Below are 22,375 nucleotides of genomic sequence, written 5' to 3' on the forward strand. Positions count from 1 at the left end.
AACAGAAGGTAGGCAGTATCAAATTTGATGACAGCTTTCAATAAAGAAACAGCTCAGTTTTCTTGTCTGCTACGGAAAAATTCTCTTAAAGCTATCTTCCATCAGCAGGGTTATCTCCTTGCCGCACATACTGCCCTCCCCGTTGCTGTAGAAGAGACTACAGTGACTCATCCTCTCCCACCAACTCTTTCAAAACAAATCCTTCTGGGAAGCCTCTGGGCTGCGTTACAAGACAGGAGGTGATGACTAGAAAGTTGCAACTGAGAGATACTGCACTATACGCTACCAGGAGAATAACGTCAAAGAAGCATTGTTTCAAAGGCTGAGGAAGTCTTCTTGAAATTCAGTAAAATCACTGTCAGCAAAGCCAAGGAGAAACGATTCAAGCATCTCAAATTGATAAAGTACAAATTTAAAAATTTTCCAAACATTTAAGTCCATCCCCATACAATCCCTAGGCTAACAGTGATACATTTTGTTAGAAGTTTATTTGTCTTTAAACCAAAATAAAGGAAGATTAATTAGATTAGTAAAAAACTACAGCATTATTTTAAAAGAAATTTATTGACAATTCTCTACCACAGGCTAGAAATAAAAAGTATTTGCTTTTATTATCAAATGCCTTTATACTGGAACTAGAAAACACATGCCTACTTAATTACTAAGCTTTCTCTTCACACTTCTAACAATTTCTCCCCTGACATTGCAACTTCAGAAAAATGGTATACAACAGCACAGGTTGAAAGCCTTCCAGAATTAGTTTGGTAGTAATACTAACCACTGCCAAGCTAGTTTGGAAAAACTAAAGATGTGTTAGCAATGAGTTTGTGTAAATGAAAATATTTACAGATACAGTGTTTCCTATTAATACTATAGCATTCAAATTTTAAGAAACGTATGAAGTTCTACTAACAGTGTAAATCTACTGAAAAGGAAACAAAACAAAAACCACCTCTTTTGTTGCCTAGCAACACATGGAAATTTTAAAAATTAATGATAAAATTCTTACCAAGGCTGGAAACCACAGAGTTTTCTTTTTATCCACACTGAAGCAATCAACACACACAACTTTTCCTAGTAACTCATCACTCTGTTTCCTATCATCTTCATCTTCATCGCTGGAAGAGGATGAAGATTCTTCTTCAGGACTGAACAATAGAAAAAGACTTAAAACTCAACCACTCAAATCTCTTGCCTACTATAATTACAAGTGATACAAAGCTAATTGTCAAAAGTAGTATAAATAACAGTGACTTAAACTGAAGTTGAGTAATTTAAAAAAATAAATGTTATTCATTATTATTATGTCCTCATAATTATATTTATAAATAAAAAAACACAGTTACAAAACCATTAAAAACTCAGAAATGCATATGTACAAGTAATACCTGCCAGGAAAAAAAAACAACACAGAAGAACGGTAAGAACAACACACATCCCCATGGAAGAATAGACATGCATGGTCACAACGTTCAAAATCTTAATTTTGCCCCAGTGAAACAATATTCAAAAATACAGTGGCAGTTGTTGTTTTGAACCAACTTTAAATTAAACTGATTAATCTCTCCATGGTTTTACTTCAACAGCCATAGTCTACAAGCCTGCTGTCGTCTTCCATACAGAACAGAAAGCTATTTTAAGAGAACAAATCTCCAAATCTCTGAAGAAACATCAGCTACAAAGATAAAGAGCAAAGAGAAAAAAAAAAAATAATCTCTTTATCCCAAAATAGCTCTTCAAATAATCTGCACTGATACATTTCAATAACTGTTTCAATTTCATACAGAACAAGGTGCAGGAACGTAAGTAGAAGAGCAAAGGTGCAAATGTATTTTGATTATAAAAGGGCTTCAGGCCATTGCTTTGGCTGTTCCAGGATGTAGTTATAGCTCATTCTAACCTTATGGAGACTTGAAATGTAAGAAATGGCTTCAACTAAAATTAAGTGCAACCAGTTAAAAAAACAATAAATATATCTATCTATCTATACACAGATAGATAGATATGAAGATATATATATTCAGCATTAGTAGCTATATACACACACATTATTTTTTTTCTATTATTCAATACTACATTTTTTGACTACTCACTTTGAAAATCAACTTGAAAAATACAAGCATGTTCAATAAGCATTTAATACAGAATTTAAAAGCTATCTTCCATTTTCCCATAACTATTTCTGTGCACAAAGCTCAGTGTCAATAAAACTCATTTTTAGTTAGCATTTGCTTTTTTTATACTCTAAGTTTAATTACCATGTTTTGTTTTCTCTACTTCATTTTACATTAGTTGCAGCATTGAAAAAAGCATTATTTCTCCCCCCCAACAATTTTTTTTTTTTTAATTTTAATTAATGATTTCTTTTAAAACACAGTATGGAATTCTTTCAGAATGCTTCCTGGGGTTTGAGAAATTCTTGTGGGAAGAGAATAAAGTCAAGGACAAGAGAAGGCCAGGGCTATCTTGGAGAGATCACAATCTAGCTGAGCTTACCATCATCTGTACATTTGTCTTTTTACCTAGTTCAGTCAGTACGAACCAAAGATAAAAATAAATGCACTCTTTCTGCCATAACAACATCCTGTACAGTTAGGGAAATAGATGAGAAAACAACTCAGACATCAAGGAGGTTGCAGTCATGTTTGCTGTAGTATGTGCCAGCTTGTCTTTTTCCTTCACTACGTTACAATAGTAAAAAAAACAAAACAAACAAAAAACCAAAACCAAACCAAACTACACGAACAAAGAAAGGGCAAAGAAGCCAAAGCATGAAGGAATAATTCAAGCATTTTAGCTTCTTCCTCAAAACTTAACTACTACCCCAAAACTTAAAAGAAAAAAAAAAAAAAAAAAAAAAAAAAGTATTTCATAATGTTGTTTCAAGTTCCCAACTACTAAAATTCTAGCACCCAGGAAATCAAGTCACTTCTCTTAACCTTTATTTTTCTATCAGTAAGCTTTGCTGCAAATCATAATTCTGTTCTATTTCTAAAAGCTCTTCAGAAACCCCATAATAGGAAACCAAAAGACTACACGAGGTTTCTGGTGCCTTCTACCAACGCTTCACATCAGCTAAACAAAGACTATTATAATGGTTTTAGCTCAAGTTCAGTAGATCGTCAAAGCCCACTTGTCAATACCTGCCATCATTTTAAATATTGATAGCATGAAGATGATGTAATTCTTTCATGCAGCAACACAGGAAAAACTGACTTTCAATCTCAGCACTGAAGAATACTTTTCATACAGCTTGCTGGGTAGGGTTTTTTTTGTCGTTTTTTATGTTTGTTTTTAGTCTGAACACACAACAAACTAATAAAAAACATACTGAGAGCTTCACAAGTTAATGAAAACACAGATATAAAGCCATTAAACTTACATATGATTGGATCTCCGTCCCCTGTTTGTTTTCTTTCCTATAACAGGAGTCCCAAAGTGTTCAGGATTTGTGAGTGGAAGCTGATCCAAAGTCTGTTGAAATAAAAAACAAAACAAAACAAAACAGGTATACACATACACAAGAACCGTGTAAGTAATTCCCCAAAATGTAAGTTCCTATTGCCCAGTTAAAACAATTTTTTGTCAATACAGACTGTCTCATTACCAAAGTAAAGAGCTAGAATAGATGTCACTGCTTTAAGATTTAAAAGAAACAGCTGTGTGCACTGTGGGGTTTTTGTGTCTGCATTTGCTGCGTTTGTTTCTTTTAAAGCATTCCTTTTCCCTTATACCAAAACAAAATTAATTTTCATCCAACACACACACACAAGTATTTTACCAAAGTCCTGACTTTGGACCATTCAAAGTCAGAGAATGGAGTATCAGGTATTCTGCCGACTTGGGATACCTCATCTCTAGGAGATGAGTTTTTGTCTCTGTTCTATCATCAAACTAAATATCAAATCATCTATTTAGAAATGAACAAAGGTTCCCCTACAAAATGAAACAGGGAGATAAGCCAGTTGCAGTAAACAAACCAATTTACTAACAAAAGATGTGTAGTTGATATGGGACACATTCCAACACAAATTTAAAGTTGGTCCAATGCTGAGTATTAGCAATAAAAAAAGACGGAGAGAAAGAAAACTGCCATCAATCAGCAAGACTGCTACATCATCAACGCAAGCACCTCAAGGACCTCCAGTATCTTCAAGGCTGCTTACCCATTTAAAAGGTAATTTCAATTTAAAAGAATCGTTCCAAATTTGAAAGCTGCTGGTATGTGTGCATTGTTTTTGTTTTAGACACATCTTTTTCTTCCTTTGAAAGGCATAACATCTTCCAAAGTAAACATATTCCTCTGAACCATGCCTGTGAGTTGTTTGTACTGATCTGCCAATTTTATTGGCTATCACAAAATAGTTTCATCACTTATTAAAAACCAACAGTAATGATGTCTAAAGATGTATATTTATTATGTGCCATATTATGATTGTTTTGCAATGGATATTTACAGATTTTTTCCAACATAAAAAGCAAAGTCACATGATTGCTGCTCTCTGTGTCAGCCACGATCCATGGACCATTAGTAATACAAAATTGAAAAAACTGACACATTTATTTTATTCATCAAAAGTTTACATACAAAGTTTACTGAAATTCAGCTATATTCCCGGGATTTAAGAAACAGAATCCAAACCATTTAAGGTATATTTTACACAACCATTATTTTCAGTCACATGGATGGACACAACATATTGAAGACTGAAGTACAAAAGATGCATTTTGACTTTTTTCTCAATACAGAGTTGTATTAAAATTGCTCAGTTACCTCACTTTCTGCAAAATGCCGCTCTCCTTTCAAACACAGCGAAGAGCGTCTGAGAGTCTTCTCATCACCATCATCAAATACTGTCACCAGGTAATACGTAGTGCAGGAGAACGAGAAAAAAAGATTTGTTTTTTCAAAATGAAGGTATCAGTAAGCAATTACTTTAGGTGTCATAACACGAGATAACATCTTCCTGCAGCTATACTTATAACAAAGCTGTGCCTAGATAGTGCTAGATATCCACTAGAATCTTAGTGCAAAATGATCAAATGCACAAGCTGCTGTTTCATTATAGCTACTCTGTGCTTTCACATGGTAAATGGAACAACTAACCAGTAGCTGAGCACACAGAATTCACAGATCAGGACACACACACACACACACACCCCAATGCAAGCTAGAAGTGAAAAGCAATTCTTACAGCATTTTCAGTTTTTACAGACCATTATTATATAATCAGAATCTCCATCATCTTCAACTGGAAGTCACACATACTATGGAGAAACACAGATGAACATCCAGAGAAAAAAAGTTACTGTTCACTGTTACTTAAAAGTTCAACTTTTAACTCTGCTGATTTCATCCAACTAATCTACAGTATGGCAGTGATACAAAGCTTAAGTAGGATGACACCAAGTAACAGTCAAAGCACAATCAGTAAAACCAGTTGTAGTGAGAGAATTGTGGAGCTCCTGCCTTCTCAATTCTCTGCTTCTCATGCAATCCCTAGGCTCCATTATTTCAAGCAACAGAATGAGGTCAACTGGAAACAAGTTTGTAAAACAGCTGGCTTTAGCTTCACAACTAATCCACTTAAATCCAGAAGTACATTGTATACGTTCATCTTGAGAGGCTGATAAACCGGTCATATACAAAAGCAGACTTTTATCAAGTTGATGAAAATTTGGTATCTCAGGTTATACTTCCACTGTTCAGTCAGCAAAGAACTGAGCTTCTCTCCAGTCCCCAACTGTGATGGCAGTTATACTCCTGTCCCCAACCGCAGTGACCTTGAAGACTTTTAGGGGGCAGGGAACAACCACAGGATTAGATTAAAAGTTAAAGTTTCAGCAAGTTCTCAACATGTCTCTTTCACTCTCATTTAAGTTCTCTTCTGTCAGTCAACAGTTTGACTCATTAAAATTCAATCATGTGGTAGAAAAGGAAAAATACATAAGCACTTTTACAAACAAGAGACAAAATAACAGTGTTCAGAGAATGGTTGTCAACCAGCAGAAGATGCCTGGCAAGATTAGAGTTTAGTTTTCAGCCATGTCATCAAATAGCAGGTGCAGCACTCTAGTTTCAACATCTACTAATTAAAATACACAAAGCAACCAGGATACATCAAAACCCCAAGCTAGTATTTATTTAATATAGAAGTAACTAGTACCTAGTTCTGAGATTCCTTTTTTCATCCCTATAATCCGCTACTATTAAAGAACAAGAAAAACCCTACCCCTTGAGATTACCATTTTGTGTTTTACATTACAATAATTATTGAGTACAGCTTAGTGAAAAACACACTTGACACTTAAAAATTTGTTGAAAAAAGTATCAAGGGCTGCACAAGAGAATACACCAACTTCTGAGGTACATTTCAAATGGTCAACATACAATTAAGACCTCTTGTCATTAAGTGAAGTAGAAGGCAACAGGTACCTAATTCAGTTAGTGTTAATTAACATAACTGAGTGCCCTTATATAATGAGAGATTATGAAAAAAGCCTATCCTCTTCAAGGGATAAGCTGACTACAACAAGGGTAAACCTATTCAGAGCTAGGTAGGCAGGCAGGTTATGTATTCTATGTGGTAATCTGCTTGTTTCCCTGTCAGGTGGATCCTTAACCTTGTTCCCTAACACTAACACACTGAATGGAAAAGCATCATCAGTCTTGAAGACTGTTTGGCCTCTATAGCACGTAAGGCTTTAATGCACATGAAATTCAAATCTAATGGGACATCTTCAAAACTAACTACTAAGCAGACATAAAAACGTATACTACATTTTAAAACACTTAACCTAAACTGCAAGAAAGGAAAAAAGCAAAAGCAGCGGCATAATGATGGAAAAAAAAAAAACAAAAAAAAAACTGCAGGAGGTCAGACTACTTCAACACATGAACAACTGTTATTGTTATTTCTACACACCGCTGCTGCAGTGGTACAAACGGTAACATATTAACAATTTCTGGAATGCTACTACTTCAGGTTTGTTCTTCTTAAAGTCTTAATTTCCAAATTTAAGTAATTTTACTCCTGAAATAAGTAACGATGTAAGTACTTCTCAACAAATGATGACATTAGATATCCCTGCTGGTTAAGAATTGCACCACTTCTAAAATTTGGTAGACTTTGACCATTCCTTGAAGCTGGACTTTCACTCATATCTGCAAAGTCATCATTGCTATAAGGTGAATTTCAGACCCACTCAACTCACTGTCCTGACAAAAACATTATTCAAACCATCTACTGCAAGAGTCAGTTCTCTCTCAAATGCATTACAGTCACCAGCTGTGATGCTTTTACTGATTCTGCAAGGTCAACAAGCTTTTGTCTGCTTTTATCTACTAACTCTCACATCTCTCTTCTTCCTCTTTCTCAAGTGCAGGATTTTTGACAGATATCTACTTCAATTTACAAACCAGTCCCATGACACCTATTTCAGAATTTAATCTATGCTGGCTCCTATCTTATTCTTATTGCTGAAGTGTTAAATGCACGCTTTCTCAGAAACTTAAGTACGTGCACACACCATTCTAACACCAGCTATACCATTCTGTTTTTAGAAGCTCTCACATCTGATCTATCTCTACTAATTACCAGGTATCTATAATATTAATTAATGACTTTATACTGCATGTATGCTGGCCTTGTTTCTCCTTCACTCATGCACTGTACTTCACAGGAAAACTGAAACATTTTCTACAACAATAATCTAGAAGATCAAATGTAAACCCACACCTCTATTACCTTCTGTCACGGTTTTGTGATTTTTGGTTTTCAGTATTCTACATCATAACATCATGTAGTGCACTGGGAGTTAAAGTGTTAATGCTCCATTTCCAGTTACCTATCCCTGTACATTATGGAAGTCATGGGATCTGGCCCTTCTGGGTGGAGTGGTCTCTTGCTGCCTTGAAGCGGGTGCTGGAGTGTGCTTTCCTAGCCCTTCCAAGCTTTTCAGGTTTGACTCGGTCTCAGGAACTCTCTCTCCTATTTTATTTAATTTACTAGTCTCAATTTCAATTAGACTGTATTATATTGTGTTACCTTGCATTCCGATATCACACTTTGTAAAGTAAGTTTTCCTCCACAGATCATTGCCGCTGTTTTTTTTCCTTCCTTGTGCCCAGCTCCCATCTCCCTATCCTTTTTCCCTTTCCCTTCCCATTCTGTGGAGCGAGGGGAGGCCCAGGGGCCTACTGTTCCCCTGTCATGGGCATAGATTGATCTAGTTAACTCCGTGACACTTTCTAAAAGTCTAAGGCTGGGGAAACTCTCCCTAAGTGTTCAACAGTGCTTTAAGCAGCAACAACTGTCAGTAAGTCAATACAAGTAATTCTTGATAAGGTTCTTTCAAGATCTGATCCTCTATCCTCCTACACGTGGAGTATCAATCAAGGAGACAAATATGCAACTTCTCAAGAAGTTCCTATTATAGCTTTAACAGTACCAGTGCACAGATGGGAAGTATGTTATCACTCTACCACTGACCTGCTCTCCACAGGATAGACTGATCTGATGGCACACAGCATCAAAGGCTAAAACTCATGATTCTATAGCCTATGTAAAATTACAATAATAATCAAGGCTTGCTTGTGGCTCTGCAGATACATCATGTGAAGTCTGAAATGTCATATACTAGAATAGGGAAAATGAACAGGAGGACCTTAAAAAAAAAAAAAAAAATGAGAAAAAAGCTATGACTTTGATTTTATAGCAGTTGATATCACGGCAAAGTATAAAAGTGGGAAAAAAAAAACACAAGTATTGCAATCTCTGCTTTAAAAAAAAATTGTTAAGCTTTGGAATATTTAATAACATATACTGTTATTACATACACTATGAAGTGCCCAATCACAGAGCAGCTCATTTAGTCCTTGTTTCACATGTCAATTTCACACTATGATGAGTGATGCTTCCAATAAAAACACAAAAATAAATTTCGATATTTTGTGTGGAGTTTTTGGCTTTCTGTTTCTAAATTACATCTCCATCTCCAAAAAATTTCTCTCACCATGCTTAAGACATGCCCAAGAAAAATATAGGCCACGCACTTACTTAAGTCACCAGTTTTCTTCAAATATTTCACTATTTATCTTACCTACAGTGTACCAACTTGCATCTGTTAATTTGTTGATAACTGCTTCCTGGTAAGTTCCATCTGGATTCTTCACTTCCACAACAGTTCCTACCTAAAATACAGAAGTATACAAAATACTTAGCATTGGAACGCTTCTAAAACAGACAATGAAGTTAACACTTTTGAATTCAGCCAACAAAGTTAATTAATATAGACACAGTTAAAGATACTATATTTCTGCAGCTTCATTTGAATCTGTTGGAACTCCTTAAAACTTCTCTTTCACTCCTCCTAAAATAAGCCAACTTAACTGAGCTGATTATTTCCTGCCAGCAGGTGGGGAACAAGAACCAGTCTCAGTGATGTCATTCTCTTGTATAAGAGCTTTTGCTCTAGCTGTGTTTTCCAAAGCAACAGTAGCTAGAAATCAGGGTCAGCCAAACTTCTTAGATTTAAGTCCAAGAAGAACAAAGAGGGTTGCATCAGCCAGTATGCCGCATCCCCTTAACTACAGAGGGAGGCTTAACATGAAAAGGAAGAACTTTAGCACTGCAGCATTACCTTCTATGCTTCACAGTTTTATCTAGTCTATGTAATAAAATAAGCCTTCCACTTCCACCTCATAGTGCATATACAAGTTTATTTCAAATACTGAAGAATGCTTTTCAAGGAGCCTGAAAGATATAAAATAAGTTTCTTACCTTTAAAGGTCCCTTTATGTGGTCATCCTGTACTTCCACTGTTGAAGAATCATGCCTAAAAGTTACCTAAAAAATATAAATCAACTGACAATCACTTGATATCATTGAGCAGCATAAGAACACGCAAACATCAATCGTTCTTCTCTTACTCTCATCTTGCAGTTAGTCACTGTAATCATTTCACTTGCTGAAACTTTCATTCACATGTTTTAGAAATGAGGAAAACTTCTTAGCTGCCAAAACTTAATTTTGTTTAACCTTTTGCAATAAGATCTATTACACTGAAGGACGTGACAAACAACAGTTTACCAATGTTGTTTAGCAGCTCAAAATTTCTGCAGGTTTCTTAATGAATTTAATTATACTGTGTTAGTACCATACCAAGAAAGGAGGATGTTCCAATGCTCCAAGAGTAAATAAGAAATGTTTACGTTTCAAAGCTCTAAAATCAAACCACTTCAGCACTCATATCTAAACACACGCAACGTGTGGAATTTTTTGCTGTTTCTTATTAAAGTGCATTTTCTTCACTACTGCAAGACTCATATTAAATCATAAATGATCCTGCTATCAACCGAACAAAATAAACAACCCTAAGAAAATACTCTGGCCCTTCAGTGTATGCCAGTCAACGTGCTAGAAAATAGAAGTAAATGTCCATGTAGCTACGTTTTTAGCCCCCTAGAACAGAAGTAAATCCTGTAAATATTTCTGACACGCTTTCTATTTAACAGCCAATGATGCAGGAATTCTCCAATCCTACGCACACTGTCCTCAGAAAAATAGGGTATGGACAGCCATATTTATGATTAAATTATCCATATCAGATGCTTCTGATATTCATTATTCATTTCACTCAAAACCAACCTGATCACACCATAAGTCACAGAATCAATTGTATCTGAAGCTTTATTTCCATTCTTGCTTTAAAATCAGGGAAACCTTGAGCAAATTCTGGTGTTACATATGGGTACATTTTATTAATACCTGCAAAAAATGTTCTAAAGCTCACCAGAGCAGACCTGCTCATTGTAAGTGTGTGACATTTTACTTAGTACTCACAATAGCTAACAGTGTCATTTGAGATTCAGCTGTCAAACATTAACTCTCAGCTATAGCACTACTACAAGTGCTGCTCCAAAAGTAATGCCTCCTGCTTTATTACAATGGCCCACAACATCAGAGGTGGGTGTTGGTGGTATGGCAGTAGAGGTTAAACCTTCCCACCAATATTTCATCATGTTGTTGCTGTGTGACAGACAGCAACAGAGGGGTAGTCTGACAAAATGGCACCTGATATGGAAGAGCATATGAAGCAGAAATGTGGAATCGAATCCCTCCATATGGAAAAAACACACTCATCAACATTCATCAACGCTGAATGTTCATGGAGACCAACCAGGGGATGTGAGTACAGTGAGGAGGTGGGTGATGTGTTTCAACAGTGGTGACAGCTGGTCATCTCTGCTAGTGCAGATTTTTACAAACTCAGCACACAGGCTTTCATTCACCACTGGTGAAAATGCATAGCTAATGGTGATGACTATGTTTAAAAACAGTGCTCTTTCTGTAGCTGAGAATTTGCTCTATCAAATAGTGCTGTATTCTGCTTCGTGTATCTGTTACAGTTTCCAAGGAAATAAACAGAAGGCATTACATTTGGAGCAACCTCTCTACACCATGCTGTAGGATTTAGCTCCCAAGAGTGCCAAAATTATGTTCTCACAATTACTGAGGCTCCTCTGTAAAATACAGCAATAGCAAAATTTCCTTCAGAACAGACTGTTTTCTAATGCAAGCTCCCCTGCTTAAGCATCTCAGGGAGAGATTTTAAGAGTTACGCAAACCTTGAGAGTAGTAAACAGCTGAGAACAAAATCTATAGCTATGATGGAGGAGAACCCACCATGAGTGGCTGATTAGAAAATAAATTCACTAAAATGCTTTATTGCCCTAGAGGCAATAGTTCATGGAATAGTCATCTTGTTGATTTTCTGTTAAAACCACAGCAATATCAACTGAAAGTATATTCTTAGAGCCGCATCATCCACCTACTGGTTGCAAACACTTCCTGTGCGCCAGATAGACAGAGGACATGTTTTGTAACATGAAAGCCACACCAAGAGACAGGGATTAACAGAGCTAGGACCACTCTTCTGAACTTAAGCCCAATTGGAACTTACCTAAAAATCAAAAGTTTGAAGTTCAGATGACCACATCTGTGGTCACTCAAATGAAATATCCAGTATACTCATTCTGATTTAGAGATACCCAGTTTAACTTCCCTTCTGTAATTACCTTTAAGTGTATTTTACAGCAAAAAGGAAATATACCCCCCCAAGCCACGAGTGAGTCACAACATACTAAAATAAAAGGAGTACGCAAACTTGTATTGTAGTTCCAATACTGCTATTGCAGGTTTGTTTTGAAATGGTGCATTGGGGCTTTGCCTCTTTTTCAGAGGATTTTTATATCAGCTGTTTTCACCTCTTGAGATCTTCAGACATGTTAAAAAAACCCAAAACCTGGGTATTAACAGAAATCAGATTTGATCATCGAGCCAAACTGTTTAAATTCAGTTGGAAATTCCCTATTATTCATCATCCTGGAAAGACAGCCCTATATAGGTTCTACGCAGCAGATGCTTCACTTCTTTCTGCTTAATGAAGACAGACACTAAAATCAGTTTCTTTTAAAATTCCTGTGAAGGGTGCCCAAGAAAATAGCACTAGTTGCATTTTAGAAGATGCTGTCAAAATAAACTGGATTATTATCTCTCTAAGAGAAGTTATAACTGATGAAGAGGGAGTGGACTGCCACTAACATTGAAAGTCTTGCTCTTCAGTCAAATTCATATTGCCTTCAACACCCTACATAAGCCCAGGCAACTCTCAAGTTTTTCTTCTTCCTTCCATGGCAACATGTGTAATGCTGATATATTGTTTAAAGTAAAATTCTGTACTACTTACAGAAGTTGCCAAAGACTGCTAAGCTGTGAAGTATGGCACCTGCTGATATTGAAATGATAAACACTCTGCAGTGCATTACGTTAAATAAAGTTATTAAATCATAATTTAAAAAATTATATTGATGATGGAAAAGTTACTACGGAGGCATTCCTTAGTATTTTCTAGGAAGTGGAATTTGCAGAGGAAGAAAGCAGTTAAAAGGAGAAGCAATTAAGTGCATTTTACTTGCCTGATGATGCAAAAAACATTGCCACTCTCCTTTCCCAGAGCAACTAGTTACGAAACCTAAATGAAAGCTTCCAACTAAATTTTCTGTAATGAAGCTAGCTGGTTTTGCTGGCAAGTAAGAGAGAAATCCTAATGCAAAGGAGAATAGGGCATAAAATATCTTGATGTCAGAGGAAAGTCTGTTAGGTAACTGGAAAATAAATGCAGCAGGTAAACTACCAAAATTCCAGACAAGTTACACCACTTCATAAGAAAAATTCTGCTTAGAGCTAATACTGGAGGAAAACTGCAAGTGCCAGAAAGAGAAAAATCAAGGGATCACTGCTAAATTCAGGAACAATCCATACCTGGTGGAGGAAACTCAGTGTAAAGAGATACTGCTATTGCACTCACAAATAAAACACCTTACCACAAAATACTCTACAAAAGAGTAGCAGTACTGGTGCTTAACTGCTCTGCATTACACTGTAACAGCAAAGACTTCTCCTCGTGCCCAGCTGTTCCCTTTCAACCTCTTTCCGATCAACAATGCAGAGACCAAGCTGCAAGTAAAGCCATACGAAGTATTTTTCAATGGACAACACTAAAGTGCAAGTGGTCATGTAAGAAGGTGGCCTACAAGTCCTCTCGATCTGATAGTAGTTAAGGCTTCACTGATGTAGGCACAATACAATTCCTGTCCTTAAATACTGATGCCTCACAGCCTAAATACCAGTACTTAATAGCTTAAGCTTAATGGTGCTGTAAAACATAAACCAGCTGATGCCGTTAATAGTTATGACTTTTTAAAGATGTCAGATTTAAGACCAGCATCTTCTCATTACAGTTAACATTAATCATCATATGTGACGATATCCTTCCCATCAGGGCTTCTAGAAACAGTCTGTTCTGCCCCTTATATGTGCCATAAGCAAAATCAGCCAAGCGCTGCACAACAGTTTACGATGGAAACTCTTCTATACAGGATTGCTTCCACTCACAGTATGTTTTTCACTTCCTTTCCAAGTAGGTAAGAACAATATTGTTACTATAAATACATTTTCTTCTACGTAAGTGCTCTTGATCCTTGTCCTGTTATATTTCCATGTAAGATTAAGGTCACCTGCTCCCACATTAGAAGCTTTTAGGGCAACGCTTGCAGCAGAAATATAAGGCCTTTCTACAGCACAGACTACATAACAAACATAAGTCAAAACACTGTTCTTTTTATTTCTAAAAAAAAAAAAAAAAATACATGTCTTAAATTCCTAATGAATGGTAATGCATCTCTCCTCTGTTCCCTCCCCACATTTTTGCTATTCCTATTGCACGTGGCTTATACTGATTTGATCAATCATTAACTAGTCACTATAAAGATTAAGCGAGATTCCCTGCTTGCTATTCTGTAGGACTTAGTACCCCAGGTCTTTGTTGGAAGACAGCAGGGCTTCATCTCATTCCTGAAGCATTATCTAGCTGCAACTGCTAATTGGCAGTGACCTGTACTCCTGAAGTAAAATAAACCACATTAGATCTACTTTGAGGAGTTCCGTCTATCCCCTCATGACGTTATCCCATACATAAACTCACTTGCCATTATAATCAGTTGCTTCAGGTCAGCCTGTGGTACTGAAGGCCACAGATAGTGGAGGCAGACAGATGACAAAGCAGTGAAAGAAACAAGATGTATTCAACTGCCTGGGGAGGAGTGTAGGAGGAACCCCTCCTACCCCCGCAACAACAACAAGCTTATTGTTATTGTAGTAACTGCACTGCCCAACTCCAAGGGAAGGAGTATTTTGAACACAGATTACTTCCCCTCCTCTCCCCCCAAAAAACACACACATTCACAGGAAAATCACATACCTTGACTTTGACAAGTCTTTTTGCTGTCTTGATCTTGGCTTCACAGAAGGCTCCTCTATACTTCGCACTCACATCAGTGCCCACTGTAAGATAGGGAGGCTCATCGATGGCCTGGAACAGAAAGGAAAATTGCTGATTTTTAATTCCTGGCTACTGACAATAGAGCTGCCATTGTTTCACTAGCTTTTGTGGACAGAGTATTCACAAAACAGTCCCCAAACCCAACAGTATATGTATGTCATAGCACTAGAAACAATGCTTGTGCAATAGCTACCATAAACATAATCATCTGACACCACGGTTGTCTGAAACAAGTCACTAGCTGAGGATGCAGAAAGTAGATGGCCAGATCACTGCCAACTGAATGCTTCACCTTCTCCTATAATTGCCTCAAAATTTGATACAGCTCATGAACGCACTGGTGTTTGTTTTATTTCCCATAAATACTAATGAAAATGAAGCTGAATTAAGTAGAAAAATCTCTGAAGAGACTTGGCTTCTTTTACTTTTGAATGAAGTAAATCATATGGAAGGATGCTTGCCAGGAGTGTCCTGAGAGACAGAGTAGTGCAGGAGAACAAAGACAGGATGAACACTCAGCAAAGGGCAAGGGCCCAGATGAAAGAAGAGACCCTCTAACAAGCAACAGGAGAAATGGGGAACATCAAAACAGAAAAATAGAAAATAAGGGAGGAGAGAAACAAATGTTTCAGAGTGCGGGGGAAGAATCAGGGATCCAAAAATCACACAGAGAGGGCATGTCAAAGGCTCTGCTCCTTCAAAGGAGGGCCATATCCTCTCATCCAACCTCACATACTGCCATCTGGGAAAGGAGATCCTGAATAACTGAACTACCTCTCTCAATCATTTTGTAGAAACTAGGTCAGAAGAAAGAAGGCAGAGGAGACCAGCAATAGCAGTGAGCTACATCTCCAAGAGTTGCAAGCTTCCATGCAGCCCCAAATAACAACTGGGAAGAGAGATTTAAGCTCTCCAAGCCCACGTTATGTTTGTGCATCTCAAGGAATTCAGACACAACTTACAAGAAGCAGCTCTGGCATATTCCAAGATATCTGCAGAATATTGGGAAACAAAACTTGAAATTGACACACATAAGATGCTGCAATGTTAACTACATACTAATTACGTTTTACCTTGATTCTTTCTTGAAGCCTAATGCTCATTTTCAGGTAACTGATTATGTTCCAGACAGAACATCAGCAAACTTTTCAATCTGCTTGCAAAGATAATCAGAAACCTAAATGCTCTAATGAATCTTCCTCAACCTCTTGCTCCCTTCTCTGCATGTATACACAACTGTACCAGAGTAGTATAACCATAAACATCTATCCATTCCTACTACAAATTTAGTAACAATAAAACTCAACTGAGATTAAGTAGGTAGCTGTTAGCAGGGTGAGGATTCTGATATCTATTTCCTTCTTGCTTCTCTAACAGTGCTAACATACTTGCCTTCGAGGCAGGCTGCAATGCTTTTCTGTAACTTCTCTCAGAAGGATGCTGAAAGAGGGACTTGGACAGCAGTAAACTTCATTTTGCTGAGTGCTCACAATAGATCAAGTGCAAACATAAATCTGAATGGGGAAAACAGCCACAGATTCTCTTGCTAAGTAAGCAACACTCTAGGAGAGCATTGTCCTGTTCTCCAGAATCGAAGAAAGTCCTCAGTGCTACAGTGTTGCTAAGTCCTTCAGGATGGCTGATCTTCCAAGAGTCAGAAGGAAGCCCAAAGCATTATTTTAAGAAGACAGACAGATCTGATCTGGGTCTGCATGGATGCACAAAGCTTGAATCCTCCTATAAGCAAGCACTGTGAGTTTGTTGCGTCAGTACCTGTCTACACTTCCCTATACAGCCAAACAAATGATCCCAAGGATGGATCCAACATTAGGTTTAGCTTATAGAAATTCTTCACTACTTCTGAACCTGAATTAAAAAAGCAGAAACAAGACAATCAATCCTGAACTTCAATTAAAAAGCAGAAGGGAGACAATCTGAAGCTGTGGCCTTGGTTAGGAAGTTTGTGATAGAAGAAACAACTCCACAGCCACCAGCAAACTTTAAAATAGGATTTCAAAATCCTTTTGTAATGAGTTTATTAATTAACAATATTGATTAATTTGTTATTACTCTGGCTTATTTTGAAAAGCTTCTCTAAAAATTCTATTCATTTGAAGAATGAACATCTGGAAGAAACGATCCTTATCTCCATCACAGAAGTTCATTTTAATCCCTGGCCTAAATCTCCTGAAGTTACTTTTTAAAACAGTTAACTCCTTGCCATGGAATTCATTAATATTTACAACTGTAAGTTCATTAATTCTGAACATCAAACATATGACCATTTGTTTACCCACTGTAAGAATGTTTTCTAGTAAAGAAGTATTGGAGCGGCTTTTGACATGAAAATTTATACCAGTGAAACACATTTCTTCATTTGAATGTATAAATGATTCACAGTAGTTGAAGTATGAAATGGCCGTATGAAATCTTCAAAGGATACACCAAAGAAAAAATTTCTAGTTTCATCATTCCATTGAAACACATTAAACAATTCTTCCCCAAACCAGTCAAGTTTTTTGAAATCCACCCCTCATTCTGACAGACGGTACCAGCTGAAAATGGTAGGTTAAAACAACTAGAGAGATGTGATGTATCAGGGAACGCAAACAAGGAATGCAAACAGCAATGATCAAAGTCTGGCATTCATTTCATGTAATCCTGATTGGCAACGTTGTTATTTTCACCATCTCTAAATGAGTCACCTGTTCTCAAACAGGTTTTAGTCAATTCCACCAAAATTAGACAGGGATTAAAAATAAGTATACAGCTATTTTTACCTTTCTGTTATTCCTTCTCTTTGTGCTTACGTCACTTAATAGACATCCTTACACTCAGACTGAATGCATTTTTTCCCCATTTAATTTTGACGTGCTTCGGCAGGATTTGCTTTTATTCTTTCTTTGCTTTCCAGAGTGTTAAAATGCAGCTGAAATCTGAGAACACGGCTCACTCATCTTGGAGCACGCTGAGATTCTCTCTGCAAGTGTTGCAACCAACCCCTGAGGGGAAGGGGGAGGCAGCACCGAGTGCTCTAAAGCACAGAATTCTGAGCTTCTTAGAAGTACCAAAGGCTTCATTTTGAGACAACTACTGGTCTCACTACAATACTGGTCCGGGATCTTTGGGATAGAATCACTGAATCAAAAAGGTTGGAAAAGACCTCTAAGATCATCTAGTCCACCCGTCTGCCAACCACCAAACTAAACCACATCTCTAAGTTCTACACCTGACCCTTCCTTGAACACCTCCAGGGACAGAGACTCCACCACCTCAACACACTTTCTGAGAAGAAATTCTTTGTAATATTCAACCTGAAATGCAGCCTCTACCTTCATTACTGTTGTGAAGCATGCTCACCTGAGTTTCCTTTTACATCCACACGTAAAGTCCAGCATTTCATGAGCTACAGATAAGAACTGCCTTCTCAGCAGCCTATGATAAAAATCATCAATAAAGTTTTGCTATAAGGGAAAACCAAGAAGTATGCCCAGCACGCACCACTGCTCATTTAAAGACAGACCGCGAAGTTCTCAATCAGAGCAGCTTCAACACAACCCTCCGCCCCCTAGGCTTCCTTCTCTCTCTCCCTCCGCGTTCACACGTCTCCACATCCTCTCGGAACGCCTTTCAGCTCAGGCAGGAGCAATAACAGGCGCCGGCACCGTCCGGCAGCCCGTCCACCCGCACCCAGCAGCGCGGGGTCCCTCAGCCGCTGGCCGATGAGGGGGCCGCCCCGCCCCGCCCCGCGGCCGCAGCCGGCCGCAGCCCGCTCCATCCCGCTCCATCCCGCTCCATCCCGCTCCATCCCGCTCCATCCCGCTCCATCCCGCTCCATCCCGCAGGTGCGGCGCAGCGCGGCGGGGGCGGGCGGGCCCTGCGGCTCTCAGCGCGGCGCCGAGAGGAGGGGCCGCGCCGCCGAGCTGCCACAAGTTTCCGCCCGCCCGAGCCGGCGCCCGGGCCGCGGCAGATTATGCGGGGATCGGCGCGAGACTAAATTCGGCCCCGTAAGGCGATTGCCTGGCAAAGCCGCGGGCCGGGCGGTCTCCGCACGCGGTACCCGAGGGGCGGTGTGGGCCGCCCTCACCGCGAGGCCGCCCGCGGCTCCGAGCGCCCAGCGGCGCTGCCGGGCCCGCTCTGCCAGCGCCTGGGAGGGAGAGGGCTCACACGGCCCTCCGGAACGTTTCAGAACGAACAGCTGAAAATTAGAATTTGAAATGGCAGCATCGTGTTTTTACATACCTCTTAAGGCTGCTAAAGAGGTCGGCTTTCCGTGTTTTTCTAGACATTTTCCAGCTACGTGGGATGAAATCATCCTCACGCCTCCCCTTTCAGCTGTGCTGCTATATTGAACTCCTTTGTGAAGCCTGTCGTGCCGCACCGCAGCCGCTGGAGCTGCTTTACATTGTCCTCTGCCCGCAAGCGCTTCTAACGCAGTGAGTGAATATATTATTCGTCTCCTAATCTGTATTCCTCTGCACCACACACAGGATGTTCCAAGCAAACCACATGAAAACAAGATTAAGCATTCAATCTAGAAACACAGCAGACGTGCTTAGCAGGAAAGCCTGCAGGACTGCTTTCAGATCCTCATGTAAAGAACAAACCGAGTCTGCATCTTCCCTTTGTCTCACAAAGTTTGAAAAGCCGGGACTACCACCTCCCATTACTCATGCAAAGCTCAGGATATGCCTACAGTTTAGAGAACTCTTGTGTCAAGACAGTAGCAAAATATTTCCCATAAAGTCTAATGTAAAAAGTAATAAATGACTGATTTTAGTTTTTAAATGGTAATTTTGCATTTGTTTTCAATAGCAAAGGGTTACGGAAAGCTTTAATGATGACTCAACAACCCCCTTCCCAGCCAGTATCCAATTCTCTAACTAAAGAAGAAAACTACAAGGCACAGCATCTTATTTTTTTCTTGCTCATATTAAGCAAGACAGACCACGGCACCACTTTCTTTGACACTCCATCCCTACTTATAAGCTATCTTTCAAAACGTAAAATATTTTCTCATTGTTTGTATATCTGCAATGTAAGTGAAGATGGAATCACCCAGTCTACAAGCAGAACCCTTGCAGCAAATGGTATCCTGGGCTCCATCAGAAGTGTGGCCAGCAGGGACTGGAAGGTGATTGTCCCCCTCTACTCTGCTCATGAAGCCCCATTTGGAGTACTGTGTCCACGTCTGGAGTCCCCAGTACAAGAAAGACAGAGAGCTGTTGGAGAGGGTCCAGAGGAGAGCCACAGAGATGATCAGGGGACTGGAGCACCTCCCCTATGAAGACAGGCTGAGGGAGCTGGGCTTGTTCAGCCTGGAGAAAAGAAGGCTGCGGGATGACCTCAGTGCAGCCTTTCAGTACCTAAAGGGAGCCTACAAACAGGAGGGGAATCAACTCTTTGAAAGGGTAGATAACAGCAGGACAAGGGGAAATGGTTTTAAGTTGAAGGAGGGAAGATTGAGGTTGAAATTCTTTACAGAGTGGTGAGGTGCTGGAACAGGCTGCCCAGAGAGGTTGTGGATGCCCCGTCCCTGGAGGTGTTCAAGGCCAGACTGGATGGGGCCCTGGGCAGCCTGGTCTAGTATTAAATGGGGAGGTTGGTGGCCCTGCATGTGGCAGGGGGGTTGGAGATTCATGATCCTTGAGGTCCCTTCCAACCCAGGCCATTCTGTGATTTTACTATTTCAATTACAATTCCTCAGTCTCACAAACTGGCATTAAAACACCCAACCAGCAATACCCCCCATCACTACAGTGAAACATTCAGCCAGGTCCTTTGAGCTGCCTTCTCGGGGACAGCACAAGCTGCACGTAGCTCATAACTTCTACTCCCATGCTGTCCTGCAGCACTAACACCCACCCTTAAGCCATTCAAGGGAGGTTCTGAACATCTGTGACAATAATGGCTTGAAGACATTCAGATGTTAAAAGAGCGCCAATTTAGGAGAGAAAAAGGGTAAGTCCATCATCTCCTAGACAAGCTTTAAAGAACCACTTTCATGAAAACAGAGAGGGGGAAATCTACAAAGAAACCATTAAAACACTTTCACCCCAATTACTAAGATACTTGACTTCAATAAAGATTATTACTAAGATTATTAACTTCAACGTTTTCAGACTCCCTGAAGTTCCACCCAGTAGCAGAGATCTGCCCACACACTGCAGAATCAGTCTCTTAATAAACAAAATTATTCAGTGCAATTACGGATGCAACTTCTCACTTACAGCTCAACCTGTTGTGGTTTAGGAGGACACACAGCTTCACAGCAAGAGCAGACACACAGGAACAGCCTATTACTTAGGTGCAGCACTTACTTCTTAAGCCAGATAGCCCACCCTCTGCCTCCCAGAAATGAGGGCACTGCAACAGGAAGCATGATGAATTGTTCTATTCACTCACCAACTACAGCACAGAAAGATGATGGTTTCTCATATGGAAAGACTATTCCACGAAAGCATAAGAGAGGGCTTTTAGGTAAATTTTCTTCTGACTGCCGATCAGAACAAGGCTCGATTGCTTTGTTGCTGTCGTACGGATCACAGAAAGGTCAAACCTACTGATTTTGAAGTATATGAAGAAGCGTTGTTCAGTGCTCTCAACATTCTGCTCACAAATCAAAAGCAAGCTAGGAGCATCCCGATGAAACTGAACACTTGCAAATCCAAGGGGAGGAAGGGAGGCTTTCTGTAGCAGAAATCAGTTCCAGTTTCCATTGAAAAATGGTCAGGAAGTTTCAAGTAACACCTCACCAGCTGAAAACATACCATAATCGTGGCATAACGTTTTTTCATGTTTTTATTTAAGTTGGAAGCTAACAGAAGCTAGTGTCCAGATGTCTGAAGTCATAAACCAACTTCTGACAGTTTTTAGAGTTTACAGGTGTAAAGGGGATATTTTCTTTATTTGAAATTTTCCAGCTACTTTAGCACCATGCCTGGCTTTTTCCAAATTCTGAAAGGCTTCAAAAGGCACAAAAGCTGATTTTCCCCTCCAAATAAAAATGGGCCATCTGGCAAAGATTTACAGTTTCTACGATCATGAAGGACCCAGTGACCCAAAACAAGAGGATCAATCCAATAACAACAGGCAATACTCCCTTCTTATCCAACGTTATATGTTTTAAATGCAACATGGGTTTTCATTATTTTTACTTATTTGTGTAAAGCTGGATTTCTCTGGAACTAGTAATCCCATTGCTTTCGTTTCTTTTAAATTTTGGAGTGGGGTCTTAAAACTAAGATAAGTTGCTAGACATAGAATTGTAAAAATATTTGTGCTCAGACAGTGAAAAATATGTCAAACACTTAAAAGTCAGCCTATCTTCATTTTAGCCAAAGAGCAACTGCATTCTCCATTCAGAAATTCATGGAGTAGTGGCATTTTCAAACATTTAAACATATATATATATATATATATATATATATATATTCCAACACAAAGAATGCAAATCACTGAATTTTGATTC

At 39.0% G+C, this 22,375-nt stretch overlaps 1 protein-coding gene across 4 annotated transcripts in view; it reads right to left on the reverse strand.

The window, feature by feature from the left end:
* The window catches only part of ARID4B (AT-rich interaction domain 4B), an 85,985-nt gene that overhangs the window by 40,412 nt on the left and 23,198 nt on the right, over nucleotides 1-22,375 (reverse strand). For 3 of the 4 annotated variants that reach the window (XM_042810852.1, XM_042810827.1, XM_042810833.1), the window contains exons 3-8: nucleotides 14,824-14,934; nucleotides 9,783-9,848; nucleotides 9,103-9,193; nucleotides 4,775-4,854; nucleotides 3,383-3,474; nucleotides 1,010-1,148 (exon numbers count right to left, since the gene is read on the reverse strand). In XM_042810852.1, coding sequence (XP_042666786.1) covers nucleotides 1,010-1,148; nucleotides 3,383-3,474; nucleotides 4,775-4,854; nucleotides 9,103-9,193; nucleotides 9,783-9,848; nucleotides 14,824-14,934 — 579 coding nt within the window. The remainder of the gene's footprint in view (nucleotides 1-1,009; nucleotides 1,149-3,382; nucleotides 3,475-4,774; nucleotides 4,855-9,102; nucleotides 9,194-9,782; nucleotides 9,849-14,823; nucleotides 14,935-22,375) is intronic. The other variant, XM_042810842.1, reaches the window with a different exon arrangement.

This window comes from Centrocercus urophasianus, unplaced genomic scaffold, assembly GCF_019232065.1.
Source record: "Centrocercus urophasianus isolate 14NV4802_14NV808 unplaced genomic scaffold, USGS_Curo_1.0 seq_10, whole genome shotgun sequence".
NCBI classification, from domain to species: domain Eukaryota; kingdom Metazoa; phylum Chordata; class Aves; order Galliformes; family Phasianidae; genus Centrocercus; species Centrocercus urophasianus.